Source organism: Cervus canadensis, chromosome 29 (genome assembly GCF_019320065.1).
Source record: "Cervus canadensis isolate Bull #8, Minnesota chromosome 29, ASM1932006v1, whole genome shotgun sequence".
Taxonomy (NCBI): Eukaryota; Metazoa; Chordata; class Mammalia; order Artiodactyla; family Cervidae; genus Cervus; species Cervus canadensis.
Genome location: NC_057414.1, coordinates 20,279,442 through 20,299,898, shown reverse-complemented (window position 1 = coordinate 20,299,898; position 20,457 = coordinate 20,279,442). Strand labels below are relative to the sequence as shown.

The window sequence follows — 20,457 nt, the reverse complement described above, 5'->3', positions numbered from 1 at the left end:
AATAACCTGACTTGTCATCCAAACGTCTGCAGATCCTGTTCCTTACTGTGCCATTTTTAGCAAGATTTTAACAAGAGAAGTCTGTATAAAAAGCAATTGCTCTTTTGTTTCCAAAACAGGTATTACAAGTGGATAAATAATGTGCACTGCTCTGAGCCCAAAGGTACGCAGTGGACCTGGCCTTTCTGATATGCATCAGTATAGCCAGTGGCTGGCCAGCAGACATGAAGCTAATTTGCTGCCGATGAAAGAAGATCTGGCCTTGTGGTTAACCAACCTGTTAGGTAAGGTTATAAGACCTCGTTTTGTCAGCAAAGATAACACGTTTATTCCCCCTACTCCTGTAATATCCTTCTCCTAGGCATGTGACAGCACCTTAGAAAGAAAAACTTTCATCAGTTTCATATTGCATCTGGGATACCTGAAGCATATGGAAAATTTAAATGAATTTCCCAATGTCTCTTACATTAACTGTGCTTAGTTATTCCAATATAATGCATTGAAATGTGGAACTATGTGGTCAAATTGCTTATTTTGTCTACATGCTTGCTGATCTGATTTATTTTTACTTTTCTTTCATGCAACTGGGCAGTTTGGCCTATTCTTTTGACACTGCACACGAGCCACAGTCTGTGAAATCTGGCTTCTAAAACTCGACTTCTTTGCTCTCGTCTTATAATACATCTTCTGTTGTTTAGTCGCTAAGTCATGTCCAACTCTCTAAAACTGCTGAAAACCCAGACTCTGGAACAATGACTCCTCTCCTTTGTCCAAATGAGCTGACTGGAGTCATCCAACCTTGAACTAGAATTTTTCTTTTCATTGCACTTTTATTTTTAAATACTTTCCCAAAGGACTGTCTTTGAGAAAAATACTGCCTCATGCTAAGGCTGCCTCTTTTTTTCTGTTTTGTTTGTACTGTGCTGGCATAGTCATAGAATACAATTTCAACCATGTGCAAAGTAGAATCATACAGTTAAAGGGTCATCATATAAAACAACACTATTTCACTAGTAATTTTTCACAGAGGACAAAATTGATGTAAGCCCTGAGAAAAGGATCCTTATAGAGTTCATAAAATATAAGATTTGAATATTGAATATACATAGGATTTGCATGGTGCTTTATCATTTACAGAAAGGATTTCACCAACATGATCTTATTATTGAAAGGATTCCTTCAAGGTAAGTGTTGTTATTCTCACTTTTTCTAGCCACTGAAACGAAAGAGTTTAAGAGAAGAGCACCCTGTGGATCTGAAATTTTAACAAGGTTTGGCGAGGTTTGAGCTCACTTTAGCAAGATTTTTGTTTTTGCTCACCATGGCTCTGGATTTTTATGCTGCTTTTCATTTTTTAAGCCTTTATTCTAGACTTGCATATTTCCTTTTTCCTCATGCTTTCGACAGTTTTGTGTCATCTAACCAGAGCTACCACATATAGACATGCAGGTGGTATCTTTTGTGAGGAAGCCTAATTAAGGGGTGAGAGGAGAAATGTAGAAGGCGTCCTTAACATCCATCACGCCCCAGAAATATCCTTCACTGTGCTATGGAACTGTATCCACCAGAACGAAGGGCCATCTTTCATTTATTCAAGGGAAAAGCATTTATCTCCATTATACAGAGGAACTCAGTTTAACTTAAACAGATGGGTTTCCTTCCTCTTTTGTGTGTTCACTGATTATTGTTATATTAGCATTTTATTGACTTCAAGCTGTTTTCAGATATGGGCTCTCACAAGCATGGCAGTATATAAAGTAAGGCACAGACTTGGAATAAACTGCCTGTGTTTGAACCCCAGATCTGCCAATTACTAGCAGTACAACCTTGGGCAAGTTATTTAATCTCTGTGCTTCAGTTTCCTCATTTATGAAGTGGTAATGAGAGTAGGGTTTCAGTGAGATTAAATAATTATATGTGCACTACTTAGAACAGTGCCTGACATAAACTCTATGTGTGGTGGTATTATGCCATTTATTCAGTCTGGTGATAGAATTAATTTGATTTGGTGAGTAAGTTCATTCATTTATTCAACAAATATTTGAGTATGTAGCAGCATAATGTATAATTTGAATAAAATGGACTCTGGAATCAGAATGCTTGAATTCAAATCTCATTTCCATCACTTACTAGCTTTGTGATAACCAGACAAGTATCTGAATGCACTGTGCTTGGGTCTTGTCATCTGTTAAGTAAGTGTAATACTAGTACCAACCTCAGGAGGATTGTTGTAGAGTCAGCTGAGATCATCGGTTTTAGAACAAGGTCTGGCATATAGTAATCAGCTAACTATGGTAAATACTAGCTATTGTGTTCATTGTATTGCAGCACAGTCTTCTGAGTACTAGAGGGTGGAGTGGTGACTAGGAATAGGCAGATTGCCTGTTCTTATAGAGCTTGGAGTAGATTGAATATGAAATTAATATTAAATAAGTGACAATGAATAATTAATTGGATTTGTTATAAACTGTATAAGATAGGTTGTAATAAGAATGTAAAAACAAGGAGGTGGGAGTGAGGCAAATAAACAAATAAGGGCTTGGGGAAATCCTTTTTAAGGGGCTTCCCTGTTGGCTCAGACAGTAAAGAATCTGCCCGCAATGCCAGAGACCTGAGTTCAATCCCTGGGTTGGGAAGATCACCTGGAGAAGGGAATGGCTACCCACTCCAGTATTCTTGCTTGGAGAATCCCCATGGACAGAGGAGCCTGGAAGGCTGCAGTCCAGGGAGTTGTAAAGAGTAGACATGACTGAGTGACTTTTACTTCACATATTGGAAACTGAGATCTAAAGAATAATTAATAGCTAAGCAGACAAATCATGGGAAAGAGCCTGGAGAGAGAGAATGGTATGTGTGGGATAGGAAGGAGTTTGGTGCATTGGAAGGACAGAATGAAAGCTTGTGTCAATGGCATAGATTCAAGGAGAGGGGCAGGGACATATATGAGATTTGTTGGAGCTAGAGCATATACTGCTTTGAAGACCAAGTTGAGGAGCTTATAATTTATTGCATGATCAATGAGGAGTCCCTGAAATGTTCTAGGCAGAGAGAAATCATGATTAATTATAGCCTGATTACACAGGTATGTTTCAAAGTCCCATGATTTTTCATCAGAAGCATTTTATTTGGTGAATGTGATCATTTACAAAGTAGCTTGACCAGTGTGAGCAGCCCAAGACAGCCTCAAAGAATAGGGAGTCAGTGTATGTGTAATGGAAATATCCTTGGACTAAAAGTCAGGAGACCTGGCTTCTAACTGGGAGTCAGGAGACCTGGCTTCTGGTTCTGGCTCTGGCACTTGGTAGGAAACTTGCCCAAAGTCACTCAGCTATCTTTTCTGGGCTCGGTGTCCCCAACCATAAAATGAAGGGATTGGAGTAGACGATCTCTAATGTCCATTCCAGTTCCAAAAGTCTAAGTTTCCAAGAAATCCATCTCTTAAGACCCAGTTTAAAATCATCAATAGGCATAAACAAGGAGAAACAAATTTACATAAATGAATAATCATTCTTTTAACGCATAAGAAGGCTAATATTTTCAATACTAGTTGTTGGTAACACAAATGCAACCAATAGCTTGTGAAATTTTCTCAGAAAAAAAAAATCTTAAAAGAATCTCAAAGTACTACCTTCTGTTAACTTGAATTTATAAAAGTAGAAAATAATAGATTTTAAGTAAATATCCTCATGGTAACTTGGAAAGTAGACCAAGAGCTTGAGATTATTTAAAACGAAAAAGCATTCAGAGGTAATAAAATACATTATGTTCTAGAATGGTGATAATAAAGAAGGGAGAAAAATATATGGCTATGATACAAGATATTTTTATTACACATAATAGATACAATTAGCATTCATATATTTTAGAAGGGAGCCATTAAAGCAAATTTTAAGATTATTTTTACTAGTCATTTTGTCACCTCAGAAATATTTGCAAATTTTATTGTACAACCTTCTTTCAATTTTTAATTTTTATCTTCTTAAAGGTTAGGGATTGTTGGTTGAAGCCTAGAGACAGAAGGTTGAAAGTAGTTTCAGAATTCATCTGATATCCCAATAAAGCATTGAATTTTTTGGTGAGGTAGAAATTCACATACTAAATTAAAGCTTTTAACAAGATTTTACGATTGCAGTTTGGACCTTACTTGTGGAAAGTTTTCTTATTTCTTTTTAGTGATACTTGACTAAACTGTAACTTTTTTTCTTCCTTGCATTTCAGTAAATATTGATGATATTCTGAATTCATATTTTTTGTTCCTACATATCAAGTGTCCATTAAAAGATGGAGTTTCTTAAAGAACACTCATTTTGCATTCAGGTTTTTGGGTGGATAAAAATTATTTGATAGAGAAGAAAGTTGTTTCACTGACTCATAGGCCAATATTAAAATTTATGCCATAAAGTAACAATAGCAAATTTGCAATAGCTAATTTTTAGACTAAAATTAGACTAAAATTAGGTGGTGCAGTGGTAAAAGAATCTGCCTGTCAATGCAGGAGACACAGGTTTGATCCCTGGGTTGGGAAGATCCCCTGGAGCAGGAAATGGCAACCCACTCTAGTATTCTTGCCTGGAAAATTCCATGAACAGAGGAACCTAATGGGCTACAGTCCATGGGTAACAAAGAGTCAGACACAACTAAGCATGCACATATGTCAATGGCAGACTAAAAAATTTATATTATGATATAAACCTGTCTTATGATAGTGAAGATGAATAAATTATCATAACAGTTAAGATTTGTTTATGGGGTAGCATACCAGTCTCATTCATGAGAAAATTACCAGGTGATATTTACTGACTATTCCTAAATCTTTGTTATCCAAGTATGGCTTCTAATATCTTGCATTGTGGAGTTTTATGACCAATATTTATAAAAGACAGCAAAAGAAACCTGAAGCAAAAGAATCTTGCCTCTTAAATATTTATCTGGCCATTATCCCTTGCTATATATTAAATATACACATTTGATTTTTATTTTAGGCTTTCTGTTTTTGTTATTTTTGTTCATGATTTGTTAATTAACAATGTCCTTCAGACATATTTGAACATCAAATGATTATACAAATAAACCTTGGGGAAAGACTTGTCAGTTTGAGTAAGCAGTATGTTATTAAATTGATAGCCCCAGATTATAGCGACTACTTATCATTTAAATAAATGAGACACGTTCTATGTATTTCATAATTTTGGGGCTTAGGCTTCCCTGGTGACTCAGTGGTAAAGAATCTGCCTGCAATGCAGGAGAAGCAGGAGGCATGGGTTTGATCCCTGGGTGGGGAAGGAAGTACCCTTGAGGAGGGCATGGCAACCCACTCCAGTATTCTTGCCAGAAAATCCCATGGGCAGAGGAGCCTGGCGGGCTGTGAGTAGGACACAGCTGCAGCTACTGAGCATGCATGCACACATCATTGTTGATGGTCTACTGAAGACATACTAACATAAATGTTCTCAAATTATTCATTTAATTTGTGTTTCTTTAATCATTTGAAAATGATGGTCTACCTTTATCCTCAATTATTTGTTTAATAACACCACATGAATCACATGTGAGTATACTTTTGAGAAAAGATTGTAGGTGTTAAACATCACAGAAATTGATATTGTTCTTAAGGATTTTAAATTGTTAGAATATAGGCATATATGTTTGGATATACGCAGGGATTTTGAGTAAATCAAAAGATATGTTACAAATCAAGTTAAGCTAAATTGATTTCACTTATAATTAGAAATGCATTATGACAGTTGATGTTATAGTGATTTCCCTTTTCTTAGACTTTCCTACAGGCACATAAAAGAAAGTTCAGTTGTTATATGCATACTGTGATCATATATTGGGTTGGCCAACGAGTTTGTTTGTGTTTTTCTGTACCGTCTGATGAATGATGGTACCAAAACCTGAATGAACTTTTTGGCCATCCTATTTTAATAGTTTTATTTTTTTCCAGTTATTTCTAAAAATCCCATGTTTAGCATTAAAAAGCTCAGCACCTATTTAGTGGGGTTGCTGCTGTCTAACAAGGTAGGAACAGCTCCCTTTTCTTTTTTCATAAAGCCATTTTACTAAGTACTTATCCTGCAGAGAGCTCATATTCTTGATGTAGTCAATAAAAATTCCTTAGGAAAGGTGGTGTCTTATGCTAGTTCAGAAGTTTAAAGAATCAAGTTTATGTTCACAAGTTGACACCTTTCAGAGCAGTTACTCCCTAATTCTTTTCACCCAACTTTTTCAACGGAAGTGACTCTGTCTTTTCTTGATACAAATGAGGGGTAGACTCTGAATCTGTGTGGATCAGGTGCTGAGCTAGGGTTTCTGGGTATAATCAATCATTTCCTATCTTACAACCTTTACATTTCAGTCTCAAAACACTAATTTGCGTTAAGATAGCAGACAAGATGCTTTGAGTTCTCTTAATTGGAGAAGTAGACCATGATTGAGAGGTGCCGTGGAGATTGGAGTAGAATTTGATCATATCTGGGTCATCCTTAAGATAAAAGATACCGGTTTTCTTATGCAGTGAATCAGGCTACATATCAGAGCATGCATGTGTTTGTGTTAAGTTGCTGTGGTCATGTCCGACTCTTTGTGACCCTGTGAACTGTAGCCTATGAAGCTTCTCTGTCCATAGGATTCTCTAGTCAAGAGTACTGGAAAATTGCTATTTCCTACTCCCAGGGGATCTATCCAACCCGAGATGGAACCTGGGTCTCTCATGTCCCCCTGCAGTGGCAGGTGGGTTCTTTACCACTAGCGTCACATAAAAAGCCCTTCCATACCAGAGCATGCCTAAATGGTGTTCTCCGTCATTCACCAGTCTGAAAGGTGGATTGCTGTTCATTTCTCCGCACCTCTATCTTCAACCCCACTCTGTTTTGTTTTTTTCTGAGGGAGTTTCTAGAGAGGAAGATTCTGTGAAGTTTTCTACAAAGAAAAAGACAACTGCATTAGAGAGAATGCACTATTATAGGAAATAATCATTTGTATCTTTAGCAAATATTTATTTAACTAACCAAGCATGGTGGTTAAGAACATAGACTCTGTAACTAGACTACTTGGGTTAAAGAGCCAGATTCACTGTTTGAGCTTAAGCAAGTTATTTAATCTAAATACATCAATTGCATCATCTGTAAAATGGACACAGTAAAAACACTCTGCAGTTTTGTGAGATTAAAAACATGAATTTTTAATGTGTAAAGTGTTTGACATATAGTGAGAACTCAAATGTTAAATATCATTATTAGATTCTGTCATATTTTAGGAAACTGCTAACTTACTAGGGGGAAAACATTCTTTCCTAGCAAAATAAAAGATAAAAGTGATAATCTTTATGGAAATGACGGCTAGCACACATTTCTGGGAGAAATACACTTGTATGTGCAAGTATGTGTGCTATTTTAGTTACCTGACAAAATATCTCAGGTAGATGATTATTTCATATCACTGTGCCCTCATATTTTAAGAGGAAGTGACTGATCACAATATTTAACCAACCTCCCTTATCTATGTCTGCTGGTATGCTGTCGGTCATGACTGAACTGATGGTGTGAAGATCAAAATCCAGAATTATGAACCCAGAAAGTAAAGATATTTCTTCTAGACTTGGCTATTTTGGGTTAAACTTCAAGTCAATAATATAGACAACCCAGTGTGGGCTGGTACTCCACCATGATTTAATTGTATCTATTCATTACACCTTCTTTCACTAATTATACAAAAAAAAAACAAATAACAAAAAACATGGAAAGATAGGGTTGGGGAAGAAATAAGTCTATGATATAGAATCCTGCTGTTTCTAGCATGCATTATCTAATGTCTCAAGCCAGCTACACAATTTATATTAAAGATCTGGTTCTGCCTAACAGAGATTTAACTTTGTATAGCTTTCACTTGAGAAATTGTCATTAGTAATTCATAGTCTATTCTGTTGGATTTGTTGTGATTAAATTTATCCAACTTTATATTCTGTTTTTAGAATATTTTTGGTAATATTAATGTAAAAAGTATGATAATATATCATCCCATATAAGGATTATAATTGATTTCTTAAAATTATACACTATATTTAAAATATATATTTTATGATTCTTAATTGTTGGATGGAAAATATGTTATATGTGAAGGTTAAAAAAAATCCTCTGCTTGCATTTTTCCTTCATTTGAGTCATACATTTCAACTATAAAGTATGTAATAGTGTCTGCTTTAGCCAAAAAAAAAAAAAAGTCCCACCTTTTGGAGCTATAAAATATACAGAATTGAAAGCTGGCACCTAATATATTTTTCATTAGGTACAGATGTTCAATGTAAAATTCCTCGAATATTCTTAAAAAGCAGGATAACAAAAATTTTTTCAGGTATGATTCAGAAAAAGTAAACATCATACCTTTTGGTAAATTGCTAATGACATTTTAATGAATGTCATTTTTCTTTTTATGACTTATAAGTTCTTTTAAATTTACTGTACCCTTGTCACTTAACATTATAATAGAATCTTTAGGTAAAGTTTACCTTCTTTACCTTGACATACTAAAAAAAATATTTCTAGTACTTATTTTTTATGCTTGTTTGTAAAATAACTTTCTTATTATTGTTAGAAAATGCAATCCAATATGGTGAATATATAATAAAAATTCTGTATTGCTGGCTTTTTGTATCTTGAGACTACTACTTTAATTCCTTAATTGAGTTGAACTGCATACAATTTTGAAATAGTAATAGTTCTGTATAGACCATCTCTGTGGTGAGTACTTAGAGCTACTGATGTTTTGCCACCTGCAGAAATCATTATCCTAACTGAGGGCTAAAATGTGAACTATCCAGTAGGGAAAAAAGAGCATAAAAAAAGTAATTCTTTTTCCTCTTTCACCTGCCCTTCCCCCCCAAACTATAAAAAAAAAATCATTTAAAACAGATGTTTCTTAAAGACCAAATAAATTAGATATTGTGAGTTTAACTTTAAGCCCGTAGTTTATCTCTTGTTCCAGTTGGTTTATATTTATCTTAAGTGTTCGCAGAATTGAGCTACATACATTTTTCTCAAGATAAAATGTAATCCTGTGACTCTCTGTGTAAAACTTTAAAATACCTCCTTTTTATTTTTTTGCTTTAACTTAACTAATTTTCACAAAAATAATACCCAACACTTTTTCAGAGTTTTACAAGAGCTCGTTTCTTCATTTGTTAATTCACACGCCCACTGAACAAATTTACTAGGTGCATTCTATGTAAGTACCATTCTGCTTACCTCTCTAGGAACACACATACAAAATGATACTTACCTCAAAAGGTTTTTAATGTGCTGCTGATGACAGTAACTTTATGCAAAACATTTCAGTCATAAAGGAAGTTTGATGAGTGTCAGACTGAGTGATGCTCATGAGTATGAACATATAGAAAGGCGATCAATTGTATGCTCGGAGAATCTCTCTGGATTTCTGATTAAAAGTAGAATTTGGCTAGGCAGATAAAAGATAAGGGGGTGTTGCAGGCAGGGGCCATGCCTGGAACAAAGGCATCAGAGTGGATATGGCAAGGTCTGCTAATGGACCTGGGAAGGCAGGGTGCAGACCAGGAGCAGGGTGTCAGGAAGTTCAAATAGAAAGGTGGACTAGCAACATATGAGAAGACTTGGTATACTGGATTAAAGTGTATATGTTTTATCTTTTAGGTATAAGAGAAGATTAGGGACTATGCCACAAAGATGAAGGTTGACTCAGTGAGGGTTGTGTTTAGCAGTATTAACTTTGGTGGTGATTATATGTTCTGGAGGCAGAAGTTGAGGATATGAAGACTAGTCATTGCTCTTGTTGACAGAGTTTAGGTATCAGATTATGAATTTTTTAAATTAATATTATGGTTCTAGAAACAGAAGGAAACATGTATTCTGAGAATTACAAAACTGGGAAAAGGAAAGCACTTTGGGAAGGGAGTTTTGAGGAACATTTGAGAAAGAAATTATTGGTTTTATAGAGCTGAGGGGATGAAGCAATCAGGAGAGATAAAGAATACAGTTTCTTTGGGGGGGTGACAAAAATGTACTAACATTGCTGTGATGGTAATTGTACAGTTCTATGAATATATTAAAATTCATTGAATTGTGTACTTTAAATGTGTGAGTTGTAAGATATGTGAATCATGTCCCAATAAAGCTGTTACAAAGTGAAAGAAAAACAGAAGAAAGAAAATATACTTTGGGAGCATTTAAGAAAGAAGGAAAATAACTTTTACCCAGTGAAATGTCAGGGGTGGATAACTGTGAGTCATGTTCGTAAGAGTGGTAATTGAAGCTATGGATGTTTGTGAAGAGGTAAAAAAGCAGAGATATGAACCTAATAATTCCATACTTCAAGCACTGGGTCAGTCAGGAAGGGAAGGAATGGTTAGAGGGATAGTGTTTTCTTATAGAGAGTTTACTACTTGCATTAACTTTACGTGTATTATTGTGTTGGCTTAAAAAATGGACAAAATGAGAGTTGTGAGTTAAGTTTTCTTTGGGGCAAAATGAGAACTGGGGCTGAGAAGACAGCACCTCAGATAGCTCTGAGAGACTGCTCCAAAGAAGCAGGGAGGAAAGGTCAGTACATATGTGATTTTGGTGAAAGGGAAATACATGCAATCGAGTACATATTTTTCCAGAAGGTTTCTGCGAGTCTCATGAAACTTTTTGATAGTTATGAGAAACAGTGGCCACTGTGAAGGATTTTAGTGTTTTTCTAGATATGAGGGGGTTTCCCTGGTGGCTCAGAGGGGAAACAATCTGCCTGTAATGCGGGAGACATGGGTTCGTTCCCTGGGTTGGGAAGATCCCCCGGAGAAGGCAATGGCAACCCACTCCAGTATTCTCGCCTGGAGAATCCCAAGGATGGAGGAGCCTGGTAGGCTACAGTTCACGGGGTCTCAAAGAGTCGGACACAATTGAGCGACTTCACTTTCCTTTCCTAGATATGAGGAGATAAAATAATTGGGCTCCTAAAGAGATCAAATTGAGACCAAAGGAAAACATAAAATTCCAAAGAAGCCATTTTTTTTTTTTTTTTCAGTGATCTCCTATCCCAGATATGTAACTCAGCTGGAAATGGAATTTTGGTGATTAAAACTGCATCAAATATGTTGGCGTGAATGTCACATTTGGGTTGGGGAATGGTTGCGCTTTTATAAGACTTCTTTTTGTTATTGCAGGGAAGGAGATTACGGCAGAGACTTTCATGGAGAAGTTGGATAATGGTGCCTTGCTCTGTCAACTTGCAGAAACTGTGCAGGAGAAATTTAAAGAGAGCATGGATGCTGCCAGGCCCACCAAGGTAAAAGATCCCAAGGCAGAATCACTCACTGTCAGATGGCGGATAGCATTTGTAATAGCTTGCAAATTGAGCTTAATTGGAGGACTGTTGTGAATTGATGCATTAATTCCTCTGTTAACAACAAAACATGGAGGGTGCTTTAGAATTAGGTAACCTGTTATTTGCACTCTAATTACAGATGATCCTTTTGGTTAAGTTTAATTAAATAGAAGGTTATGGAAATTGATGGCACTAAATAGGAAACAAATACTGTATATAAACTGGTTGAATCTGATGTATTGACTTAAAATATAGCAGAGGAATAATATGTCATCAGGCAATGAACAAAATCTGGGTAAGAAAGACATACTGAATAGGTGTTTGTTTCCAAATAGAATTATTATGGCTATACATTGGAACAAAATCTCTGGAATATGTAATTTTTTGCTCTTTTTAAGTGAGCAGTAGATTGAACTAAGTGACTGTGGACAAATTATTTTCTTTCTGTCTGTTCAGATTTCTTTTCTGCACATTGTTCTGATACTTTCCCTAGCTATTATAAACACATAATAAAAATGTGGTGTTAGATTTTTTGAAGGGAACAATGGAGATGAAACTATTCTTAATTTTACACAGAGAAGGAAAAAAGGTAAGAAAAAATGAGGTTAAAATAATATTAAGACAGCTTAAAAGAAAAAGAAAAAAAATTTCTGCAACTCTGGCAAAAGAAAAAGAAAAGCTGATTATATAAAGCTTCTTTATGATTACTGAACTAAAAATCTAACCAAAAGATCAAGCTCCCTGAATTAATATATTTCTTTTTATCGCACTGTAGTTAGTTTGGGGATGAATTTTTCTTTAGTTTTTAATATCACTCTGTAAAGTATTACATAATATACAAAGCCCCTCCAGTTTTTTTTTTTTTTTCATCTTAAAAACAGCTCTGTGAGTGTTACTTAGTTCAGTGGCTCCCAAACCTTGCTGGGCCAAGGAATCACCTGAAGATCTTTAAAAACTGTTGGCCTGGCTTCTTTACCTGAACATTCTGATTTAATCCATATGGAGAGGGATCTGGGGGGTGGGGTATCTAAACAACTCAGCAGGTGATTCTGATGTGCAGCAAAGTTTGGGAACCACTGAGTTCATTTTTATACATTTAGATGCAGATTAGATGATTTGTGAAAGATCACCCAGCTAGTAAATGATGGAGCAAGAACTTGGCATAGAGGTCCCCTTTCCAAGTCAAGTGCTCTTTCATTTTGGTTCTCCTTGCATAGCTTAGACATGAAGAAATTGCTTATGAAAATACAAATTTAATGTTAGAACTGTTAGGACACCTATTTTTCTCTGTGGCTTCCATTGTAATGTAATTGGCCTCTACTTCTCTTCTCTAATGAGAAAACATGATTCCTAGTAGGACAGTGTGTATAGAAAATTCACTCTAAAATAATTAACAGAGGAAAAATAGTGTTGTGCCCAGACTTGTTTGAAAGCATAAACTTAGTATTGTCTAGATCCTGCAACCTCTATTTGTATTATTTATTGTTGAGAAAAGAAAGCTCGTTGTCTCCTTATTAAGATCTTGAACTCTTCCAATTAGCAAGGAGTAAACGAGGTACAGTTTTCTGGTTTTATTTTGTAAACTTCTGCTTTTTAAATCAGAAACTAAGATCCCTGAATAGAATTATAAGACTGTCAAGTGTAAGATAGCCCCCCAAAGCATTACTCTATTGCACAAAGGCTTTGATATTGAACAGATTTTGCTTGGGTTCTAGTTTTATTATTTATTGAGTGGGTATGTCTGAGCCTTGGCTTCATTATCTGTAAAATAGGATTAAAAAGCCTGTATCTGTGCTTCCCAGAGAGTATGAAACAGAAAATCTCATGATAAATGTTACCTCTCTTCCCCATTTGAGAGAGTTAAAAGATCCTGGTGAGAGCTTCAGATTAACTAGAGGAAATCAGAAGAAAAAGTGTTTTGTGAAAGTTTAGTGCTAGCATGTAGCTGTTATATCCAAATATATGTATATTTGCCCCAGATCTCCATAAAAATATGTAATATTAAGGATAGCTAGAGGTCAAGAGTTTGCTAGCTATTTCCTTTGAAACATTTATTTCAAATTATATTATTTTTATAATAAAACTATAAAACATAAAAAGAAACAAAGGAAATTTTCCTTTCAAAGTAAGTACGACTGCAACAAACTTTGATTAAACAACTTGAAGGACTTTCTTGACCCTAAGTCATTTGTTTAAGTGAATAAAAAACTCAAGTGTATTTTGATTATGATAAACATATTTTAGCATAAAAGCTCAACCGTCATAATTAAACAACTGTAGGTTTTTAAAAACCATTATGACCTAACTTTCAGTGCTTAGAAAGTCAAATTTACTCTGAGTTAGAAGTTAACACAATTGCTTTTGACTGAATTGCCTTCTGTGCCCTTGGCAAAATTCATATATTTCACAACTTACTTCCAAAGCAGCTTAAATCAAAATAGCATGTGCTTTATTTTATGAAAAATGCAAAGACAGCTAGTTTTTCTTTTTTTGAGTTTTATGAGAAATTTTCCAAAAGATGAAAAGCCAAATGGCTAATATCTTCATAGCTATTATTGTTCATAAATATAATTTTGTCGCAGTTCATGGTTTTTCAATCCATCTTTGTCTATAAACAGAAATAGTTGTTATATGAGATTCTACAATATTTTGTTATTATTAAATCTAAATTTAAACCAGAATAGACTTACTAAAACCCAGGTAGTTGAGTTTAAATGGACTATTTCCCTTAGGAGACTTTCAAATTGAAGGTTACAATATAAAGGTCACAATATTAAGTTTGCTTACGTGTGTAAGTAATTATTTTCCACCTTGGCATTTTGAAATTTAAGAACAACTGTGGAAAAGATAGATGAGCTGACCAATTACTTTGCTGAATTAGTGAAACTATTATGTTTAGGAAGATGTTAAAACAGAATTACTTTAAAAAAATCAGCAACAAATTTGATCCCATCTAAAGTCACATTGTAGGAAGTCCTTTGTAATTTTTTACAGCAGCTTAAATCTCATGTTCTTATTCTCATAGTAATATTTTTACTTTTCTTGAGTGATAGTTAATTTGGGAATTTTACAGCTGTGTAAACACATTAGAGTGAGTAAGTTATGTCTGGTATGTGTGAAGCATGTCTGTGTTAAGAGTGATTTAAACACTATTAATATTTGCAAGTAAATTGAATAAATAGGTTAGACAGTTTATGTATTTAATATTTTAGTTATAAATGCATGACTCATAGCCTATTCTGACTTAATAAAATACCCTGAATGAAGATAAATTATATCCTATGACTCTTTCCAAGCATCAGTGGATCAATTTAAAAAATAGCCACTCTGTGTTTTTAGCTATAAGTAGTTAATCTTAGCCTTTGGGTTTTCTCATTTTACATGGGAGAAACGCAGAGCTTTCACAAAATTAGGCCATAGCTGGGTAGAAGCATTTGAGTCCAGTGGGCTGCAAGTGAGTATATAATTTGGTTTTGATTAGTTTAAATATACCATAATCTGATCAATTCACTATAAAAATAAATTTTAACAATCCAAGATCTGAGGAACTTTAACAGCAAAAATCTGAATAGAACTTTCCAACTTAGATATGAAAACCAAAACAAGTGGTAAGTCCAAGGTTAGGTTTTATGCCTTTTGACCCTTAGTTGCCTGACTCAACCTGGCATCTCCAATCAAAACAAAATAATCATTACATCGATATATGAAATTTCATGTCCTGATCTAAAGAGTTCCATTGCAGGAACCCCTTCTTACTGTATATTTACTGCTTTTCTTCCCAGTCATAACTTGCTGATTTGTGTACATGCTTCTCTGAACCACTGGGGCATTGACATGGTTCAAAAATACTCAAAAGATTCAACCTCTCTTTTTCTCCCAACATTCCTTTCTGTTTGTCTCATTTATCTTAAGAGACTCTACCCCAGACATCAGAGTTTCCCTAGGTTCAGAGCTTCCTTTGACTTCAAAGAGCCCTGGGTGGTTAGATCAGGTTTGAAGTACATGAAGGGAGAAAGGGGAAAAAAAAAAAGTTCTGTTACTTGGTAAATGCTGCATTATGCTCCACGGAAGGAACTGAGCATTCAGCGTCTAAATGTGGAATCCAGCCCTTGTTTACGGCAAAGGGGAAAGAACATCCTAGTCAGATAGGATACTCAGAGTACATTTGCCCATCAAGAATACCTGGTTCTCTGATCTGTGAGATCGCAGTACCTCAGGATGTTGTCTCATCCAGGAATTAAATACGACATAAATATTAGAGTTTTTCCCCTCAAAAATCAGTAGCACATTTTGTTGAGAGAATATCTTCTCAAGATTGAATTCAGAGAAATTGAGAAATTTGTGTGTATGGCTGACATCTCTGACAGAACAGGAAAGTTTGGTAGAAGTGATAAAAGGTTTTTGAAAAGAAAATCTCAGCTGTGATTATTCTACAGGAACCCGTATCTAGCTATGCAACTAAAATAACTGAATATTTATTAAGAAATTTGTGATTTTGAAATGCCAATATATTGCCAGTATTAAACCAACAGAGTAAATCATGACAAGAAGGAGGAAATAGAGGTAGAATGATATAGAAATAAATGATTTTTGATGGGCTATTTTGCTGTCTGGGTTTGAGAAGGAAAAAATAGGAAAGTCAGTAATAAAGTCAAATTCCTTGGAACTAAAGGAAATAAATATAAATATCTTCAAATTTTGAATAAAGTCAATTATTTCCTATTATAAAGTGAAATTTTCTTGTCCTTATTTCTCTGAGTCCCTAAACACTGGACAAAATTTTCGTCTCTAGCTTAGGGATAATGAAATGTCTTGCTTAAAGTTTTTATCTTTGTGAGTTTTTTCAGTTCTATACCTTCTTACAGTGCATGCATGCTGAGTTGCTCAGTCATGTCCGACTCTCTGCGACGCTATGGACTGGAGCCTGCCAAGCTTCTCTATTTATAGGGTTTTACAGGCAAAAAGGAATATACCTTAATGGGGCTTACATGCTATAGCATAAATGTTGGTGTATAATACGGAATGATATGAAAACGTTCCTGACTATTTTTTCACCCTTTGTCAACTAGGCATAGGGGACTTGATGTGGATTTATATGTGCAGACTGAGGGAAAAAGTAGCGTGAAAAGGTGGGTAGGATAGGAAGTGAATAATGCTTATGGAATTTACCTGGATCTTCAGGCCTGATTGAACTAATTCCATAGGTGACACTTTTACTCCATGGTAGAGTATTGCTAGCGACAACTGAAAATATGGCTAAGGTGATTATCTGGCACTAAGTTCGTTATAAACCATTCAAGTTTCATTGGCATTCGTATCCTAAAATTGAGATTCAACCTCCATCAGACAACCATAGCTAGCTAGGAACTCTTGCATGATGTGGCGAGCACAGATGTCCTTTACAAACAAGGCAATTTTCCTACATTGTCTACACTACTGGACTCAGAAACTTTTTTTCATTGGCGAAACTCCCTTCCTGGATACTCATGGAATTTATCTTACACCTGATAGAATGAATATATTTTATTCTAGTTTTCCTCCTATTCCTGCTCTTCAGTATCAAATCAGTAAAATATCATGATAGTGGAAGAGTTTGATATCTTGTGGGATGTTGAAATCCTCATGGTCCCTATAGGTTATGTCACAGAGCTGAAGCTGATGTGCAAGATAGTAAGTGCTCTGTTATCTCTGTCAAGTATATGTAAACTGATTCTGGAGTTTTCTATTTGTCAGGATTAAGAAAATTACATTTTCCATACCAATAGATGCATGCCAAGGACCAGAATATTTATTCTTATATTTCAGTGAAAAGACCATATCTGGCACAACTACATCTGGATAGTAGTATGAATTCCTGAATTTTTTCAGAATTGTGATATCTTAATTGGTCCTTCTATCAAAAATGAATTTATTCCCTGTCTCAGGGAATAAAAATTCTGAAAACTGCTAAGAATACCCATGCCAAATACACATTCAGGAAAAAATAAAATAAAATTAACTACTGATGTGTTCAAAGGCACAATAGTCATAGTGTAACATGGACTTAGGTCAGGTACCTGTCTATCTCCTGATCCCCACAAGGCATATCTGTTTCTCTGCTGCTGCTGCTAAGTCACTTCAGTCGTGTCCGACTCTTTGCAACCCCATGGACTGCAGCCTACCAGGCTCCTCTGTCCATGGGATTTTCCAGGCAAGAGTACTGGAGTGGGGTGCCATTGCCTTCTCCTCTGTTTCCCTAAAGCATAGTAAACAGTTGATTATTAGAAGGAAGCTTTACAGCAAAGGCTTGAGATCGACATTCCTTTCTTTCACTGGGCTCTGGGTCTACAAATTGGCTCTCGTCTGTTAGAGCACCCGCACTGTATTATAATATTTAGCTATTGTTTTGTTCTTTCTTTATTCCTTTATTCTACTCTAAGATCGTCAAAAACATGGTTTGTGTTTTATTCATATGTGGATCCATCATAATAACTGGCATATAGGTGCTCAGTTGACATGGTTTGGATGAATAAATAAGTGAATGAGTGAATCAATGGACCAATGCAAACATTTACTTGTAGATCCAGATGTTATTATGAGATGCTTTTTAATCCTTAAGACTTCAGTTCTTATCAAGTTGGGAATTCCTTCCTCTGCTGGTTTTGCTTAGCTCAAAAGTCTTTGATCTATTAATACAAAATCATATGGAACAAAATTAACTTTCTAAGGAATGGACAAAGCAGGAGATTAGAGAATTTTAGGGTGGTGCAGTGGAAGAAAAAGGGTCTGAGGACATTAAAAGTACTGACAAGAGATGGCCTGAAGCAATAGACCATGGAGGACTAAGCTAGTTAGCATGGGAATATTGGAGGAGGTTGGTTATTTAGTTAATTGTAGGTGTTATTATATATTCACTTGTCACATTTTATTATTTGAGTTCAGAGCACTAGCTACAACTAAAAATGATGATACAATGAACATATTAATATCCAAATGTTTTATTCACTTTGAGAATTTTATTTCAATGCCTGTTTATAATGTTTGCCATAGTTCCTGAAAAATAAAATAAAGATGAGATGAGTGATAACCAGTGGTTTTATGAGTTTGCTCACCACTGAGTATTAGGAGGAAGAATAATTGTAGGGCCTTTCATGTAATAGGTTCTCAAGAGATATTTTTGACCTGAAATGACGTATTGTTACAGCAATTAAGGAGTGTGTTTTTCAATCACGGAAGAAGCCATAAAGATGAAATTGTCATGTTTGTTTTTTATTTTTTTTTTGCATCTTTTAATCGATAATTGCCCCGCTAGTCCAATAAAACAGTTGGTGAGTGAAATGACAATATAAGAACTATTGTTTCTTCTCAGCCCTTAATTAGCTGTCTATCAAAACACTATTTAACAACCAAGGGAAAAGTAAAGTTTCTGTAAAACTGTAAGAGGGAATCAGGGAATTTCAGTGCTCAGGGATAATAAGCAATAAATATTGCTATTGGCTTTCCAAAATTGTGTTATTTTATTCATCAATAGATAACTCAAAAAGAAAGATAAAAATGGTCATAAAGGATAGCAAGTTCACATATTACCAGCCTTTAATAATATAGAATATTATAAACTATAAATAGTTCATAATAATTGAGTCCTACTTATATATGTCATTTTAAAATTTGATAGATAATTGGTGAGTTTATGTTAGGAACAGGAGATGATATTATTCATTTGGATATTTATGTATGTATGTGTTGTTGGTGAGAAAGAGTATGGCATAAAGGTAGACCCAAGGAATTTACTCTCAAGGAATATGGTCTACTCAAGGAATTTACTCTCTGTTAGGGAGAATATAAAGGGCTTCCCGGGTGGCACTAGTGATAAAGAACCCGCCTGCCAATGGAGGAAACATAAAGAGACGGGTTTGATCCCTGGGTCTGGAAGATCCCCTGGAGGAGGGTATGGCAACCCACCCCTTGCCTGGGAAATCCCATGGACAGAGGAACCCGGCAGGCTGCAGTCCATGGGGCTGCAAAGAGTCAGACACTACTGAAGCGACCTAGAATGCATGCAGGGAGAATATATGTATGTGGTAGTAGGCAGATTTTCAGATCAAGTAAAATATAATTTATTATTGTTACGTTTACCTTTTTTCTTACTTACCTAGACCAGTAGGTGCTGACCTTTTTGTATGAGCAGAAACAAGTCATTTTTTTCCTAAGTTCTAATGTTCTTTTTACATTGGAGTTTACGTCTGATGAGCTTTTTGTGCTAAGAGATGTTAGAGAGGGTGTTTTTAGCCCCATTGTAAAACTCAACAGAATTCCCACAATCCAAAATGAGGGGGAGAAGAAGAAAGGCTAGGTAAATTTGCCAAGTTTCAGAGGTTACACGTTTATGTGGATCTGCTGATAAAGACCTCTCCTTCAAATCTTTTTGGAAAACTGTTTCAAAAGTTCCAAGTGTAAGATAGTATTTAGTAGTATGAATGAGGGTTGCATTAAAGATATGTGAAGCATAAGACAGAAAATAAAGCATGTTGAATTGAAATTCCGGAAAACGTGAAAAAAAATTAAAACAAATCCTGGATTAGAAGAAGGAAGCTCACACACACAAATATACACACACACACAAACACACACACACAAGCATAGACATACACATTTTTTCATCTGCATCCGAGCACCAACAGAATGTTGCCCCCTGAGCGTAAAAGCAAACCTGATCAAATTTTTCGACGATGATATCATCTCTTCCACTTACATGCTCACATCCTGCATTTTAACCGCATTCAGGCACATGGGCAAGACAAAATTGTAAAAAATAGTGTAATTGGGGAACTATTTTCATGACATTTGATAGCACTCATTGTGGTCACTGCTGTTTCAAAGCACTGTGGATATAGAATATTGTGTCAAGAAAAGTCACTCTCACCATATGGAAAGTAGAAAATTAATTAATTTGAAATGAGCTGTTACTAAATGCTTTGGAGAAATTCAGGTCATTTAAACAAATCAATAATGATTATGCATGCCATTTATTAATGGAGAACATTCCCAGATTTTATAATAAGAACATTTTTAAGGGGCTGAAAATCAGGGGAAAAGGGTTTCTTTTTTTAATTTAAACACGTCTGGAGATTGCTAGGTGAT

General features: G+C 35.3%; 1 protein-coding gene across 9 annotated transcripts in view; it reads left to right on the top strand.

Annotated features, from left to right (window-relative positions):
- Positions 1-20,457, top strand: part of GAS2 (growth arrest specific 2) — a 167,725-nt gene that overhangs the window by 38,504 nt on the left and 108,764 nt on the right. For all 9 annotated transcript variants that reach the window (XM_043451964.1, XM_043451968.1, XM_043451970.1 and 6 more), the window contains 2 exons: positions 120-284; positions 11,177-11,298. In XM_043451964.1, coding sequence (XP_043307899.1) covers positions 140-284; positions 11,177-11,298 — 267 coding nt within the window. In that variant the 5' untranslated portion in view covers positions 120-139. The remainder of the gene's footprint in view (positions 1-119; positions 285-11,176; positions 11,299-20,457) is intronic.